We start from the raw sequence: 18,719 nt of genomic DNA on the forward strand, positions 1-18,719 counted from the left end.
TCATAATGTAAGTGAATCCTAACAAAATTCTTTCGATTTTTAAAAGTAATCAGAATTAAATTGCTTTTGGACCCATATATACGTCACGCTGATCCGAGCGTCGTTAGTAAACATCTTTACTGCGCATGTTACCATGGGTACTGCTGTGAAACCCCCAGTATGCACGAATCAGGGTGTCGATATCAGGCCGAAACACAAAGGTTATAGGATTTACCGAATGGTCAATTAATGGTGACAGATTTAATTAACCAGGATTTTATATATATTTACCATAATAGTTTGAAAATATTGCATTAGGCGGCGGTGCCGTTAGCTTTATATATTTAATTATTTCATTTATTTTTTACCCGACTTACCCAAGTTGAAAATCAAATAATTAAATGGGCAAAGTAAATACTGAGCCTCCGCCTAATGGTGTTCCGTTTATTCCCATGTTATAGGTTGTGGGATAATTGCGGTTTAAAAAGAGTAAAAACGACATTGTCTACGCATTTTGCACGGTTTCAACTCCAACACAGATTTGGTCTGAATAAACAGACAGAAAACCCCATGCAACTTGCAAGTACAATGTAAAACTTAATCATTAAACAAATTAATGTTGCAATCAATTATTTTGTTTTTGTGTAATGAATTCTTATATTATGCGGATGTATTTCAATGTTGAATACAGTGACGTTTTTAAAATAAAATTGTTGCAGTTGTGTTTCTTACTTCCTCACCGAGCGCGGAATGCAAGTATAAAGCTAATTTTGCAATAGAAGCTACTAGCTTTATAGCGCTGGCGGGCAGTTTATAAGACACCTGCTTTGATGCCCACACAAAATAATTCTTTACCAGGCGTGGACGATGTGCAGCGGTACTCATTACAGGTCAAACGGCTGTTATTTTAATAGTGCAAGTGCTATGACATGCCACAGATGGGTGTACCATGCCACAGATGGGTGTACCGTGCCACAGATGGGCGTACCTTATTGACAATTTGACACTGCATTATAAACAACACGATGGACAAAACACGCCACCAAGTGATAAAAGTTTCATCAATAGTAATGATTAACCCCTCCACTTCGGTGCTGACGACTAGGTCCTTATTTTCTTTAAAAATTCAAACATTTCAGAATTGTACATTTATATGACCATATTTGGAATCGGCATGGAAAATACGTTAAAATGAGTACAAACAAGCCTAGTACTGGTTCAGAGGTTTTTGAGACAGCTCTTGATTTTGAAAAAAAAACCAATATATCAAGACTTGATAGCTTTCAAGCCTATGGCACACAAATCATTAAACGATGATCCCTTTACATTCCTCTCCTTGGCAATCAGGAACACACCATGCCCCATTCGGCGTTATATGCATCTCCGTGGTGAAAATGACAGTAGTGTTGTTAGGAGCTGGGTATGAAGCCTGCAATACATAATTTCATAAAACAATAAAAGAACAATGGTAATACTATCTATAATAGAATATTCATTACTTAAAAGAATATATTTATTAATGATTCCTGCTTCATAATCAAATCAATTCTGTTTGCATTATTTTACACATTAAAAAAACCCGTTTGAGCCAATTTGCTGGATATTTTGTAACGTTTTACCGGAAACACTTTTCAAAGCTTTGCTTTAAAAACAATTGGGTAATTATTTTTGTTGCAATGGTTACGTACCTCAATTAAAAATGCTTGCCATCCACTGTAGGGTCTATGAAATGCAACTTTATATTCACTTGCACTCTAAAAATAATATAGGGGAAAATGTGCATCAACATTCTACTTCATATTCAGTGCAGCTGAAATGGGCAAATTCAATCACAAAATACATTATTAAGAATGTTCATGGATAATAAAGGTATTAAATAGTGTACATTTCGAATGAAGCCAACTAAGTCCAATGTACGACGTCATACAGCATCAACTACTGTTAATGAAGATATACGATATGGCGTGAACACGTGTCTTTTATCCACGCGTGGCCGGCTTCATTCCGGTGCAACGCATGTGTGTTCTCAGAAACAAACAAAAAATAACAGCAATAGCAACACTTGATTTGAGCATTATTTGATGGTATAATTCGTATTGCAATCTCACATGCTATACTCATTTTCTCTTATTTGTTATAAAAGTGATGAGTGACACATACCACTTGAGTGACATCAAATGACCGGTAAAGAGATGGGTTGATAGAAATATCATCTGGGTTGCCAGGCTCTCTAGCTACCATAAGCCTCCAATCACGCCTACAATAAACCAAACACATGTCGCCCTTTATTATCGGTATTATAACAAGAGGACGCAGTACCGTAGCCAGCACTGTAGTTGCAAGGAGCAAAGACAAATTGTCGTCCCCGTTTGTCAATTTTCGTCCCATTTTTAATCATTTTAATGACACTATACTTTTTGGCGTCCCCATTTTCATCCCTAAAATTTATGTGGTGGAGCAACTTGCCCCCCCCTGGCTACGCTATTGAAAGAACGGTTTTTTTAGTAATATGTGACTCGATAGAAGAAAAAACCAGGACGATCATGTTATCTAAACATACTAAGGCACCATATCTAAATTGGTTCGATCTTAGGTTCGATACATAGACAATAATAACTGCACACTATCTGTTTTGAGGGCACTGTGGGCATGGTGGGAAATCGGAGGGGCTTGTTTTGGGCCGAGGTACATTACCGATGCCGAATCCACACCCCAAGGATTTCACGCAATGACCAATTGAGATGGTGCCAAGTTATTGTCATTCTTTACCGCAATTTTACAATTTTTTTAATAAAAATGACACATTTTGACTGTTGAAAATGCATCGCAATGTTTATGCGCATTGACGATATGCACATGTACACAGGCTTACTCGCGAGATCTTCTAAATTCCTCAAAGTTTCCTTTTGTCTCATCCTTTTCTCCCTTCCTCCTTTTTACAAGTTTATTTCCTCTTCTCATCCCTTATTTCCTCTTATTGTGTTTTCCTTGCTCACGCTTCTTCCACCTTCTCTTCTTCTCTCTTGCATTTCTTCTTCCCTCCTCTCCATATTATCTTTTGCTCCGACTGCTATTTGACCAAATAAGGTAGGAAACTTTTCCTAATGTTACAAAAAGTGCTGTGTCATAATTGGCTAGAAACCAATCGCTCGTCATTCAGCATGCTCAGCGATGGAGTATGACATAAGATTTTAAAATACCTTCCACGTATTAAGGACCGTGCCTTCCATGCTTTGATTTCTGTCGGGACTTGATTGGTTTTGAAATCGATGATGGCGTGTGAAGCATTCTGAAAGAAAAAATAAGATGTGTCGTCGTTGAATGTGACCTTTAAATACAAGTGGATGCCAAATTCAGAACATCATATTCATAACCGTGATGTCGTGGTTACCGTGGTTCGTTATTCCGAAGGATCGATATTCTGAACGCTTATTTCGTCGAATTTACGGTAAGGATCATTATTTTGAAGCACCGTTATTCCAAAATTTGGCGTAATGACCCAGTAACAATCCTTTAAAATAACGAGCCTTATTTCAAATTCGTAGTAATAATAGTAAAAAAAAAATAATTTAGATGTCATTTTCGAGTGTTCAAAAGTACACAGTATAAAATTGTTATTGATTTATACATTTGAGGTACAAATATCAATTGTTTTACACCGAAACAATACGAGTATCGAATCAAGTAAATTTTCTTCAAAATATGTCTCAGAAATTCATGATTTTATGGCAAATTATTATTTATTTTATGAATTTGCCGTTGCAGGTGACATACCCAGCAAACACAAAACGTTTTCGACATCATTCGCAAAAGGTTATAAAAGGTTGTCAGAAAACGTTTAATTGTCGGGTTATATAAAGGGTATATTAAGAGTATAAAACGTTTTCATACCTTAAAAAACATGTTTTGATAATCTACTGCTCAGCAAACAAACATGTTTTACAGAAAACGTTTAAATGTCGGGTTATATAAATGGTATAAAAACGTTTTAATAACATTCCAAAGACATTCTTGAAAACTTGATACAAAACGTTCTAAACAGAATGTTATTTTGGGGTTGAAAAAATATTTTGCGAAAAATGTTTGCCCAAAATATTTTCAATAACGTTTTAAAAACGTTTTCATGACTTTTATATAACCCGACATTTAAATGTTATTAAAAGGTTTTGAAAAAAACATTTTAAGAACATTTCTATGTTTGCTGGGTTCAAATATTTCAACATAATGTTATTTAAGTATTGACACAATATTTGGCAAAAATGTTTGCAAAAATAGTTTATAATAACATATTTTGAAAACATTTCAAAATATTGTTGTAAAAATTATGTGTTTTCATACAAAACGTTTTAAAACGTTATCATGACCTTTATATAACCCGACATTTTAATGTTATTAAAACGTTTTTACCTAAACCAAAAGCCGTTTTTGTGTTTGCTGGGTAGACATAACTTTGAGACATAGCTGTTTTTGTTACAAGTAAATCGAGGCAAAAATAAATTCATGTTTCAAATTTTGTTTTACATACTAACCTCATATCGCTTCCAGCTTAGTGTTGGTAATTCCCAATTCTGTAATCAAAGTTAAGAACCAAAATGCGTGTAATTTGCATAAACGAATGTATCGCTACTTAGTATCAGATATTTATCTACGTACGAAATTAGTAGCTCTAAAATGTCGGTATCTAAGAGTTGGCAGACGGCCGTATCCGGGTTGTTAAATTTGTGTTACGCATTATGAATTATTTTGAATTGGAGAACAGAGGACCAGCGCCTTTAGCTCTAGACAGCAGCATATTCATTTTAACGGTGCTCAGTGCTATAAGTAATCAAAAGAGGACAGCATACACTACAGGGTTAGCATGGTTAGCTACCCAGATAAACGAGCATAATGTGTATGCGGTTGTCTGACTCGGCAGCGCATCACCGTTAAAAATTGATATGCTGCCCTCTGGAGCTAACGCGCTGACCCCTTGTTCTCTAATTCAAAATAATAATTCATGCGTAGCATGAATTTAACAAAAATATGATTCCAGATTCGGCCGTCTACCAAACGATTTGTACGAACCATAACACGATTCTACAATTCAACTCGTCGAGTGTTTGAGCTACGACTGCGCTAGACTAAGTCCAGTCTAGCGCCGTGTTGAACTGAAGTTCTCTATTATTCCTAAATTTGACATCAAGGATATATCTATATTATCATATTCAATCCAATAGATTCAATCTACTTTGATTTAAAAGTTACAATTCAATTTTGGATTTTCCCGTGCAACAATCTCATATATTGATTTTCAATCTAAGGAATCTAGAGAATACATTTCATATTCTAGTGGCATGTCCGACTAGCGGCATATCCGACTAGCGGCATGTCAGACTAGCGGCATGTCAGACTAGCGGCATTTCAGACTAGCGGCATGTCAGATTAGCGGCATTTCAGACTAGCGGCATTTCAGACTAGCGGCATGTCGATCGGACTCGCGGCATGTCAGACTAGCGGCATGTCGGACAAGCACAGCATGTCAGAATTGTGGCATGTGAGACTAGCAGCGTGTCGGACTCGCGGCATGCCAGATTAGCGGCATGTCGGACTAGCGGCTAGGTCGGACTAACAGCGTGTCGTACACTCGGACTGACGAGTGAACTACCATTGTGTACCTCTTTTACTGCTACCATGAAAGCAGTAATACTTTTCAATAGTGTCCTGTAGTGTAACGTCATAGAATGTTCGACATTCGGTACAATTCTGAAATAAACGTGCAAAATTTAATCACTCAGTATTCATGTGTTTAAGTCTTGTTTCTATATTATAATATAGGCATAATAATTATGGTTGGACGCAGAATGCTCTTTTCCTCTCTCATTTTGTTATTTTGAGGATGCTAAGCTTTCTCAGGAGGAATACGTGGTTGGGCAGGAAGAACCTACGTACTTGTGGTTACATTGGAGGTTTTGCTTTAAACATCTTCAGGGGCCACTGACACAAGCTTTATAAGCCGTTATACATGATGGCCACAAAGTCCCGCATTTTTAGTTTAGTATAATTTTTGTTTCCATGCCATGTGGTACAAACTTTTAACTTCAATGTAGTCTCAAGTGAAGGCTTGGGCTTTTAGTCCATGCCATGTGTTACATTTCTGTCACTAAAGATTGATATTAACCCTAAAATTCTTTTGGATCTCGTCTTTGTCAAATTTGATTTATTGTTGGGGTTAGCCTTTAGAATCCCAGCTGCACATTGGGCTATTCCACTTGAAATACATACACCCTATGGAAGACATGACATTAATCTCCCCGGAAGGACTGTGAATTTCAAATGGAGTCACTCATTCAGCTAGCCCCAAATCCACACTGCCTGTATGGAAGATTAAAGTCATGTCTTCCATAGGGGGTGTATGGATTTCAATGGGAATAGCCCATTCCTATCCAATCCACAGTCAAGAACTTTCCCTTCCCCTTCCCGTCCACTCACCCTTCCCTTCCCTTCCCTCTCCCCCTCCCTCTTTACCCTCCCCTCCCCTATCCTGGGATATAAACGCACCTCATATACGTAGGTCCTTGCATTTGATCGAAGTAGTAATGAGAATCATCGGGTATGAAGAATTGGTCATTGCTGCCACTAACAACGAACTTAGGCATTGTAAGTCTGTCTCGGTATTCTAAGTGATGGAAAAAGAAATTGTACGGCAATAATAATTTAAGAATTAATTAGCTAACAATACATGCTCAAATCGTCATATCATTGGTACCACCAACACACCCCCAACAGACACTCCAACACACCACCGTCCGAATAAGTGTGTAAACCTGGTACATGAATAATGTGCGTTGCGTTTGTGTTTTTAATTGCGCACTTACACACTCTTAGAAACAAACATTATTGACCAAATGAGGTCTCTCTGCCCTGGTTAGAACTGCATATTAAGGGTATTAAGGCATAACGTGATATCCCTGGCATAGTTCTGCCAACCGGCCTTTGTCCCCGTTTTCAAGGTATCTCCGTGATTGACAAAAAATAAAAATAAACCTGTCCATATACCTACACACCTGACGTACGCGAGCACGCCTATCATCCATGTATTCAAATTTACCTTTTCGGTAAATCACATAAGCCTTTGCGAATACACCTGAGAACTCGTCATTTGACGTCACGCCGACTTGCAATGCGCAGTAACGATGTTCGATAAACGATGTGCGCATCGGCGCAGATCGGCGTGACGTCAAATGACGACATCTCAAGTGTACTCGCAAAGCTTATGGGATTTACCGAAAAGGTCAATTCTCCGTGTAAACGTTGACGTATCATGGTCTTCAATAGCTTTTTACGTGCTTATAATGCCACGTGGCGGCTCCAACCAATATAGGTTGGGTGTGTCTCCATTCTTGTCAAATGTATCATGGCCAACGTCCACGGTTGCACAGGCCAATACCAACGCACACTACTCGTTACAAGTTTCACTACTTATTGCACTTGCCATAAAGTACTAGTAACCTTCCTGGTTTTGTGTTCTTATAATGAATACCATGATATGCAAAATCGCTCATATTATTGAAAGCTGTCAAATTAAATCAATGACATTTTAGTAAATAAAATGTGTTACAGGTGTATTTTCAGAGTAGCTATTCCGAAACCCAATAACAGCTTTATAAACCCTAACCGTAAGCTTAACATACCTATAATCTGAGCCATAATCCTAACTTACCTATAATCCTACCTATAATCTGTGCCCTAATCCTAACTTCCCTATAATCCTACCTATAATCTGTACCCTAATCCTAACTTACCTATAATCCTACCTATAATCTGTGCCCTAATCCTAACTTACCTATAATCCTACCTATAATCTGTGCCCTAATCCTATACCTATAATCCTACCTATAATCTATGCCCTAATCCTAACTTACCTTACTTTAGCCATAAACCTAAATAATCCGAACTGACCGTAACCCCCGGCCGTAATCGTATCCCTAGCACTAACCGTAACCCTAATGCTAACCCTAAACCAAACCCTAACCTTAATCCTAACGCTAATTCTAACCTAAAATACCATAAAGCCTAACCATGTTCGGACTAATAGCAGTAAAACATACCAAATGGATCGATAATAGCGGCCAAAAGTTGAGTATTGTCATCATCCAAATTATCTGTTATATCTTCTTCGTAATAATCATTGAATGCCAGTGTCCATCCTCCGAGAGAACGATAGTGATGGTGTAAATTCTGAAAGTAATAATCTAAACATAGTAAACTCAAAAAATATTGAATGGACTTGAGGGAGATACAAGAATACATTGCACGATATAGACAATACTGCACGAGTCGAAGACGAGTGCAATATTTTTTCAGTCATCTTTATTTCACGCTTTTGGTTTCATGCATTAAAATATCAATACAAATTACCTCGACCATATTGAGTAGATCAAAGACTATAGGTGCCATAGCCATAACCCTCTTATCAACAACGCCAGTAAGCCATGTCACCTGACCACGCTGTAAAAAGGAAAGTCATATGAAAAGGTTTGATTACAACAACGATTCTCTTATAAATGCATCTACGCACAGTTTCCACCTCCATACACCCGAGCACACAGATATTTCTAAGCACAGTGAGTCTAGCCTCTACGCAGTCTGTCTTTATACTACACGGTTGAGTGCATAGCATCATAAGAGCTGTACGTGTGAGATCTAGTGGAAAATAGGCCTCTGTGATTGTTTTTTTTGTCAAAACCTCAACTGTTCCCTTCATCCAATCAGAATTTGTTTATATCGAAAGAAACCTAGCACTTCCCCCTAAAAACACTTTTGTTTTCATAAGGTCAACAGATAACGCAATTCATGACGTTTGCCGATCGAGCTGCCATTTTGTGATTCTTACGAATGGACGTCTTCCAAATTGGTATAGGCAGTTAGGGCAAAATACCATGGGCCTGATATAATTACCTTTGATCCTCCGGCAGGTACAAATTTGGTCAAATTCACTGCTGGGTTTATTTTATGCGACCAATCTTTCATTGTATCAAACCCTCTAATTGCAGCCTGTAACAAGTAAAAAATGATAACTGTAATTGTATTTTGTTAAATATTATTAATTTATAATAATAATGATAATAATAATAACAACAACAACAACAACAACAACAACAACAACAACAACAACAACAACAAAACAACAACAACAACAACAACAACAACAACAACATAATAACCACAAAATAGGTAGGGATAATAAACGTACGAACAGGAACACAATTATACGTAAAGGATAAAAGACGTAAGTACAGCAGATGTTAAGGGATAATAAACGTACGAACAGGAACACGATTATACGTAATGGGGTGAGAGACGGAAGTACAGCAAACGTAAATGGATATAAACTTACGAACAGGGACACATACGTAATGGGATAAGACTAAGAGACGCAAGTACAGCAGAGGTATAGGGATAATAAACGTACGAACAGGAACACAATTATACGTAAAGGATAAAAGACGTAAGTACAGCAGATGTTAAGGGATAATAAACGTACGAACAGGAACACGATTATACGTAATGGGGTGAGAGACGGAAGTACAGCAAACGTAAATGGATATAAACTTACGAACAGGGACACATACGTAATGGGATAAGACTAAGAGACGCAAGTACAGCAGAGGTATAGGGATAATAAACGTACGAACAGGAACACAATTATACGTAAAGGATAAGAGACGTATTAAGTGTGCGACAGACGTAAATGGATAATAAACCTACGAACAGGAAGACAATATTATACGTAATGGGGATTAGAACCCGGGGGGGGGGGCACTTCAATATGAAATGAATATAGGTGTAGGGCTGGCACTTTCGCAGTAAGGGGCATTCGGTGAGAGCAAAATGTAAAACATATGGGTGAGAGCATGAATTTTGGCATTCGGTGAGAGCAAAATGTATGGGGTCATTGGGTGAGAACATGACCTTTTGTGCAAATGGAACCTTTAGGTGAGAGCCGCAACAGCGCCACAGAATCCTCGAACATCGAATTTCTAGTTCTAAATGGCTTTAAATGTCTTTGTTTTTTCAAAATAACTAACAAAATTAGTGATATATTCAATTTGCTGTTCAAATTGAGAAATAAGGGTGTTTGGGTGACAGATCAAATGGAAAAATAAGGGGTGACAGAGCATGTGTTCGTAAAACAATATGGGGTCTTTGGGTGACAGCGATGCTGAAAAAGAGGGTCTTAACAGCCCTACATACGCGTCACCTCCAAAGTGGGAGCCCCACCCCCGGGGATTAGAAACGTTAGTACACAAATCGTAAATAGATAACAAACGTAAGAAACTACGATATCAATCCATTTCTAGGACACACAAATACAGCAAAAAGATGTCTAAAAATGATAGAGTAACTCAACAGACACTTTTATAACACTTACCTTGGTCATCGGTAGTTGCAGTAGGTACTCTGGACTGTTAGGATCATCCACGATGAAATGATTCCAGGTATATGCGATAGCTGCATCCTCGCTCCTTGATTTATTCTTAGGGTCTTCCTAAATTCAAAAATTATAACGATTCAAGCGTAATTGTTTCAAATGTGGAAATACGCTTTATAGCTTTAAATCCTGTTTGTATGTTTATGTACAATGGTCGCTTTGGGTGTCTTTAATAAAAGAGCGTATCTTTGGATCTGGTGCGAGTTTCAACTTATAAGCTCGACTCGTTCTAAATTTGACTGGAGAACATAACTATACATTTGGTAAACTTCAACGTTTAATACGGATTGAAACCCTTGCTGCCAACGATTGTCACAGGAACAATTAGCTGAAATGCAATACATTGTTTAACTGTTTAAACATATTCATATCAAAGACCATCAGGCATGTCAGGGGGTCATCTAGTGTCATTTAGTCAAATGTCTTTTAACATAATCACGAACCTTTAATGATCACATGACATTAATGGGCATTCTGGGGTTGGCGCGAAACACCGACTGATGTTATATTCGTGCTTTTTGAAGCATAAGATCTCTAGTTTTAACATTTTGTGCTAAGCCAACGAAAAAAAAACTTGTTCTACGGGCGGACGGACCTTTCAAGTAGGGTCGCTTGGTTGGTTTGTTTGTTGGTTTTTTCAAAAATCACTAAAAAATCTGTAAATATTTTACACTTTTACACTTTGGGGAAATAAATGTCAACAGAACATTTTGTTACTGATATCATAAATTGGGTCGCCATTCATTTGTTGTTTCGTAGAACATGGTTTTCTTTTTTCGTAGAACAGGGGTTTTCTTTTTCGTAGAACAGGGTTTTCTTTTTTCGTAGAACAAGGTTTCTTTTTTCGTAACCCCAGTTGAAAAATAATTCATACCGTAAAAACGATGGGTTGGTTCGGAATCTGCCTCAACGTGCTTCCCACACTATGTATCAAAAAAAAAAGAATCATGATTAGTGATAGCGAATGAAAATTAACGGTGTCATGACTAATCCTAAGATTTCTAGGAATTGTTTTGACTTGTCAAAACCATTATCCTTACGGCTGTATTAATGATCTGCGTGCTGGTCACATTGCATGCGCGTATCGTGGCCGCTCCTACCCCGGGGGGCCAAAGAAAATGTAAATTTTGTCGCCCCTTGCAGCAACAGCCCGAAAATGTTTTTTCCAGCCAGAATGGCTCTCGAGAATCGCTGGCGCTGGAGCAAAAAACAATTTCACAAAATTTTTAAATTAACACCGCTTCGAGCTGTGGCCCTGTTGGCGACCAAAAGGGTATAGTTACATTGGTTTCCATAATATTCCGCCCTTTTAATTAATCATCCTTTTTGCCGCCCATTCTGCCCCAACCTTTTTTCTTTAATAATTCTTCTTGCCGCCCCTTCATCTTCCGCCGCCCCTTTCATTTTTGCTGCCCACTGCTTTTACCCCGGGGGCTCGCGCCCACAAAACCCACCTCAAAAAACGCGCATGCATAGGCTTCAACATAGAAAAAAGTTCAACAGTTGAGATATTTTCTCAAAATATTTTGATCTTGTCGTCTGCATATTTCACATCTGGATGAAGAGGGCTAAACTGTTAAAATGTAAACGAAGCAGCTATTTCTAGTTTGATCAGCTCGTAATCGGCGGGCGAGGGCCTTATAACAATCCGGATTAATATCAATATATTCTCTTTCGAGAAGTGTCTTTTGACAACTTGTCAGAAGTATCAAGAATTATTAATTTAAGTCTTATACTTTGCATACTTGATTTAACACGCAAATATAGACAAAACAAGTCACCTATATTCTTATTGTGGGTCTATTTTTCGGCGTAGTGGTAAACTCCTTACGTTTCCCGCCGATTACAACCTGATCAGATATATAGTACGTACCATCCGACTCCTGCAGCAGCTATAGAGGATAACAAAATTTCTGCATCTTGCAGTGGATCCGGAGGACTTCAACATCAATGTCAAACGAAATAGAAGAAAACATATTTCACATTATAAAAGAAAATAACAACATTTACGATCAATATTAGTGGACCTATTTGAATATATGCATTAACAAATTACAATAAGCCATAATAAACCATAGTTTGCCTTATTTATTAGGCGAAGCAGACCGACCTTGTTCGATACAATCGATTTGATAACAATATAATTGAGCTGTGCTTCCTATCTCTTTAGGTATACTAGTCTCAGAAGCTGAGACTACTAGTCTCAGACTACAGGTGTAGGTCTTTCTGATTAGGGTTTGTATTATTTACACATCATCGAACCCCGGGAACGAACTCGCATTAATTTTGGGGCAAACTGGAATATTTTTGATTAGGTTAGATACGTAATCTCTACTGCAAAATTACACTGGGTAATTTCCGTTGAAATCCATAAACCGTACCCACCCTTAATCTCCCATACAGGCACCAAAGACAAAGACCTTAACCAGTGTGCCACGCTATTCCCCTTTAACTATTTCAAATGGAGTTAGTCATTCAGGTATAAGGAGTGCATGGATATCAAATGATATAGCCCATTATACCAAACCAATAACCCGGGGTCCCCGGCGACACCGCCCCCGGGGGGGGGGGGGCACTTCCATAACGGATATGCATCATGTGCCTCGGGAAAGACCCCCTATTTCAAACCGGCTTGTACCCAATGACCCCCTTTTTTGTGTTATTATCCTACCTAATACCGAATGACCCCCTTTGAAAAAAAATCAGGTACTCAATGACCCCCCTTTTTCTGTTTTCAGCTACCCAATGACTCACTTTTTATTCCCAAAGTTGGGTGGTATTTGTGTTCTCCTCGAGAAATAATGTGGATTTATCAAATTCAATCATCCAGTTGTTTCCAATTGTTAATTGATTCAAGTTCCCAAGGTGGCCAAGTTTCTTTTTTCGCAGTCTTGGCGCACTTATGATGTGTAGTCACCAGCAAACACAAAAACGTTTTAAAAACGTTTTAAATAAGTTATATTTTGGCTTTTGGTTTAGGTAAAAACGTTTTAATAACATTAAAATGTCGGGTTATATAAAGGTCATGATAACGTTATAAAACGTTTTGAATGAAAACACACTACAACAATATTTTTTAAATGTTTTCAAAAAATGTTATTTTAAACTATTTTTGCTAACATTGTTGCCAAATATTTTGTCAATACTTAAATAACATTATGTTAAAATATTTGAACCCAGCAAACACAGAAATGTTCTTAAAATGTTTTTTCAAAACCTTTTAAAAACATTTAAATGTCGGGTTATATAAAGGTCATGAAAACGTTTTTAAAACGTTATTGCAAATATTTTGGGCAAACAGTTTTCGCAAAATATTTTTTCAATTCCCCAAAATAACATTCTGTTTAGAATGTTTTGTATCAAGTTTTCAAGAATGTTTTTGGAATGTTATTAAAACGTTTTATACCCTTTATATAACCCGACATTTAAACGTTTTCTGTAAAACATTTTTGTTTGCTGAGCAGTAGATTATCAAAAATGTTTTGTAAGGTTATAAAACGTTTTATACTCTTAATATACCCTTTATATAACCCGACATTTAAACGTTTTCTGACAACCTTTTATAACCTTTTGCGAATGATGTCGAAAACGTTTTGTGTTTGCTGGGCAATGACACCTTTTTGGCAATCCTGTACCCAATGACCCCAATTTTACAGTTTGTTAACCCAATGACCCCCTTTATTTAAAGTTTCATACCGAATGACCCCATTTTATTCAGGTTGTGTACTGAATGACCCCATATTTTTGTAATTGTACATTTGACCTGAAAGTCCCCTACTTTTAACATGGCCGAGGCACATCCCTGCCATTTCAGATAGGGAGTGCCTCCCCCGGGCATCGCCCTTATGAACTTTCACCCCATGTGTTCTCTTACCTATCAGTATTCTTTCCCCCAGTCATGTACATGAAGCCCAGATCAGGATAGCGAATTTCGTCCGGGATTGTTACAGATAAATAATGCCACCATACCGAACGATCTACCAAAGTTGCTGGAAAAAAATGAACGTTAAAGAAAGAAAATATTGTCTTGTGATTTTGTTGATGATAACTCGATTAATCTACAGACCTACTCCTACTCGTTTTTTTGAACGCGATTCACCACTCTCTTCCACCGAGACTGTTTGATTTTGTTACAAATATTCTTTCCAAATTATTTTCAAACATGTACGGTGACCTTTGTACATGTGTTTTGGCGTAAAACTACTAGGCTTTGCCTCGTTGTTTTACTTAATATAACGATGTCGCCCGTGTTATATGAGACGATAGATGCACGACAGCGGCTAAAAACAATACCTTTATTCTCTAATTTACACACACAATGACATTATGTTGCTGGGTTGTATTCGTATTACGCGGGCTTTGGATGTCGACATTTTCCCATTATGCACTGCGTATTTTGATCTCTCCCACAGCAAACGCTGAAGGCGCATTCGTATTGTAAATCGACCGAATTGCGACCGATTCAGTCAAAAGGTACAACTTGGTTAACCTACTCTACTTGTTCGACACGTTAATCCGGTCTTTGTCGATGATTGACTCAAGAGCTGATTATATTGTCGACACGTTAATCCGGTCTTTGTCGATGATTGACTCAAGAGCTGATTATATCGTCGACACGTTAATCCGGTCTTTGTCGATGATTGACTCAAGAGCTGATTATATTGTCGACACGGTAATCCGGTCTTTGTCGATGATTGACTCAAGAGCTGATTATATCGTCGACACGTTAATCCGGTCTTTGTCGATGATTGACTCAAGAGCTGATTATATTGTCGACACGGTAATCCGGTCTTTGTCGATGATTGACTCAAGAGCTGATTATATTGTCGACACGGTAATCCGGTCTTTGTCGATGATTGACTCAAGAGCTGATTATATCGTCGACACGTTAATCCGGTCTTTGTCGATGATTGACTCAAGAGCTGATTATATTGTCGACACGGTAATCCGGTCTTTGTCGATGATTGACTCAAGAGCTGATTATATTGTCGACACGTTATTCTGGTCTTTGTCGATGATTGACTCAACTATTTTTGAATGTTTATTGCCCCACACTCAAGAATGCTGCACTGATCACCAGTCATGCCTGTGTGTAATCAGATATTGAATATAGTACCGCTCTTTTCAAAGAAACTGATCGTACAGGTGCGAGTGAAACATACAAGGACTCTGCATAATGTAACATTTATATAGAATTACGATTCAGGTCGTTATGCATATTCCTTGATAATATATGATGCGATGCAGAAGTACCGCGTACGTCTAGTGCAGGGCAATACATTCAAAATTGTTTTGACCCATCGTTATGTTAATTTATCCTATTACATCACTACTTCTACAGCGACTTATAATAATAAAATGTAGGCTTACAATCCAACCATGTCTGAGATGTCATATTCAATAGATAGACCGTGTACACCCCGTCCACACGTCTGGTATAGTCTTCCAACACAGTATAATCATAGCTTGGATCAGCTTTATTGATGTAGTCATCTAAAGGAGTAGCACTGAAGACTCCGATGAGACTAGCCAAGATAGCACAACACAAAACTTTATCCGTCTGCATTTTGAGAATGTTTATGGTGTGCTAAAATAGCTAAAAGTTGAAAGAAATCAGCTAAGACTCGACCTTTCCAGCTCTTTCCCATATGTGTGAAACGGCCAGAGTGTTCGGTTTAGTTGAACCGTTGGACTTTTATTTTGTCTTATCTCGTTGTATTTTGGTCTTGATCTCGCGATTCAGCTTTTTATAGTACTATCCAAAGGTCTTCGTACTTTTTCCAATCTCTAAGGGGGTGGTGAGCAGTTTTAGGCTTAAAGCTGTATTTATACTCCATCGCTGAGCGGCGAATGATTGGTATTTAACCAATGAGGTAGCGCACTTTTCCCAGCGCAGCAAAAAAGCTCGCTACCTCATTGGGCAGAAACCAATCGCTCGTCGCTCAACACTTTGATCCCAAATAGCCTCATTTAAGGTGGCACCGTTCATTTACCTATATTTGACGATCGCATCTCAAAAATTGACCTCAAGTCACGCAGTAGGCATAACCTTTTCTACCCAATGCAATTTAAGACGTTCTATGAATGTAAACATAGGGGTTACAGAATGTCCTGATCATAGATGTGTCTGCATAAAGCGGTGATATATCGGGTTGAAGGGTCAGAAAATAGAGAATAGTGAATGTGTTCACCAGTGTGCATGTGCATGGATGGTATGGAGTGCGTCGAATAAATATATGGAAAATCATACGTCATTAAAAGAGACAACGCCATGACTAAAGATCATGTTTCATAATTTTGCATTGACAAGTACTTGGAATGCTAGTAAATTTGTTTTTTAATAGATGCGCTATCTAATCTTGTACATTATGACACCACATTGAATCCAATGTGACCTCAAGAAGTAAAGTTACAAGCAATTGAATAGACGAAGGTCCCGTTTTAAAAGTGACAAACTGGCCTTACAAGCCGCAAAATGATTCCAACAAGCGCAACAATGAGAGTTATGAGACAACACAGTTTCTTCAATGAAGCTTTATTTAAAGCAGTTTTTATTTCAGTTTTTACTTCTTTGAACTTTTCATAACTTTCATTTTATTCGTCAGCTCTTTTGTTTCAGTTTTCTTTTGTTTCTTTTGTTTTAAGTTAAAGACCCGCACAATTTAGCCACTTACCACTCTCAAACCAGATGTCTAGTCCGTGGAGTTTTGTATAGGCCAGTTTGTCACTTTTAAAACTGGACCTTCGTCTAATCAAATGCTTGTAACTTTGCTTCTTGAAGTAACATGGGATTCAATGGGGATTCAACCGGATTAGCTGTTCATCTATATATTGAAATTGTGATTATTTTTCCAAGTGTAAGGATACTTTTTGGCGCAATATAATATACGGTATGTTAATTTGATTTACATGACTTCTTCATTCATTTTATATATTATATAATCTAATAGCACACATTCGATACGACACGTGAAAATATTTTCCTGATGTTACTTTGCAGTGAAGTTCAAGAGACTTTGCACCGATACTATAATTAGGCTCTATATTTGCAAACACTGAACCGTGTTTGTTTGCTTGTCCTTTTTAATCAAACCTATGACAGAACAGATTGAAGGTCACACCCGCTCGCCCATAAACCGCATATCTGTGCAAATTTGGTTTTGTGCCGCTATATAGGCTAGTCAAATTTTTAAAAAATAAGCGCTTAACTCACCACTAATTGCAACCGAACTCATTTAATCACCATTTATTTCAGAAAAGCATATTTAATAACACATCAAAAGTCACCGAAAATCCAAGTTGTACAAAATGGCCGCTTATGCAGGGGGTGAAAGTTGGCAAACATCCACAGTGATGTAGCTGTAAGGGATTGTTCTCCTTCTCGAGTTGTCGGTGCCTAAAGACCACGTGACTTCTCTCTAGTCCGAAGGGTCGCTAGTCCGAAGGTTCTCTAGTCCGAATATAGAATAAGGGTTAGGTTTAGGGTTTAGGGTTAGGGTCATGGTTATGGGTAGGGTTAGGGATAGGCTCAAGCTTAGGGTTAGGGTTAGGGTTTAGGGTTTAGGGTTAGAATTAGGGTTAGCGAGCCTTATTCTATGTTCGGACTGGCGAACCTTTTTCAGAATTCGGACAAGGGAATGGTAAATTACGTGTTCGGACTAGCGAACCTTCGGACTAAGGAGCCTTCGGACTAGGGAACCTTCGGACTAGAGAGTTGTCACCAAAGACCATGGAACAAACGTTTAACAAAATATTCTCAACAGTCACTGTTTCTCAAAATATCAAAATATATCACCAATACTGAGCTTGTTTGTACTCATTTTAATGCATTTGTCATACTGATTCCAAATATGGTTAAGGAAAGGCACAATTCTGAAATGCGTGAATTTTTAAACATTGTTAACGAAAATTTGGCACTTGTCGTCTGCGCAGTCGACACCCGCGTATGGAGACACGTACTGAATAGTATTATAAAATAAAGAGATTTCTATGCAGCTCTATTTACTTGCGAAGATGAATACGTGTTAATGGATATCTACTGGTACCAAATTCAAAGGCTTTTCTTTTTTCTTTCCTGCCGTAACTATGGTAAAATGATTGATGGAAGCACTAAAGAGAAGCTCACTTGTCTACAATGGACAGTCTTCAGTGAAGGGTTGCTTGTTTTCTGTAGACAAGGGGCAGCCTTCAGTGAACGGCTCTTTTCAGAGCCACCAAAACCTTTAAAATTAGCAGATAGGCGAGATCTGCTTGTTCTCTGTTGAAAAGG

General features: G+C 38.0%; 1 protein-coding gene across 1 annotated transcript; it reads right to left on the minus strand.

Moving 5' to 3' along the window:
- Positions 1 to 1,160: 1,160 nt before the first annotated feature.
- Positions 1,161 to 16,016, minus strand: LOC140163809 (autocrine proliferation repressor protein A-like). The gene is made up of 15 exons (XM_072187125.1): positions 15,821 to 16,016; positions 14,325 to 14,439; positions 12,324 to 12,389; positions 11,325 to 11,373; positions 10,391 to 10,507; positions 8,917 to 9,012; positions 8,377 to 8,466; positions 8,067 to 8,196; positions 6,517 to 6,634; positions 5,634 to 5,721; positions 4,509 to 4,547; positions 3,180 to 3,268; positions 2,140 to 2,236; positions 1,668 to 1,733; positions 1,161 to 1,408 (listed from the first exon to the last, which is right to left on the minus strand). Exons 1-15 carry the CDS (start codon positions 16,014 to 16,016, stop codon positions 1,286 to 1,288), a joined length of 1,479 nt encoding a protein of 492 aa, XP_072043226.1. The 3' UTR covers positions 1,161 to 1,285.
- Positions 16,017 to 18,719: the final 2,703 nt, after the last annotated feature.

This window comes from Amphiura filiformis, chromosome 11 (assembly GCF_039555335.1).
Source record: "Amphiura filiformis chromosome 11, Afil_fr2py, whole genome shotgun sequence".
NCBI lineage: Eukaryota > Metazoa > Echinodermata > Ophiuroidea > Amphilepidida > Amphiuridae > Amphiura > Amphiura filiformis.

Excerpts from the sequence above, each read along its gene's own strand:
- LOC140163809 (XM_072187125.1), bottom strand. The coding sequence starts at position 16,016 with ATGCAGACGGATAAAGTTTTGTGTTGTGCTATCTTGGCTAGTCTCATC. Across the intron at positions 11,374-12,323 it reads GCTGCTGCAGGAGTCGGATG|TGTGGGAAGCACGTTGAGGC; the intron begins GTACGTACTATA and ends TTTGATACATAG. Across the intron at positions 8,467-8,916 it reads TACCTGCCGGAGGATCAAAG|CGTGGTCAGGTGACATGGCT; the intron begins GTAATTATATCA and ends TCCTTTTTACAG.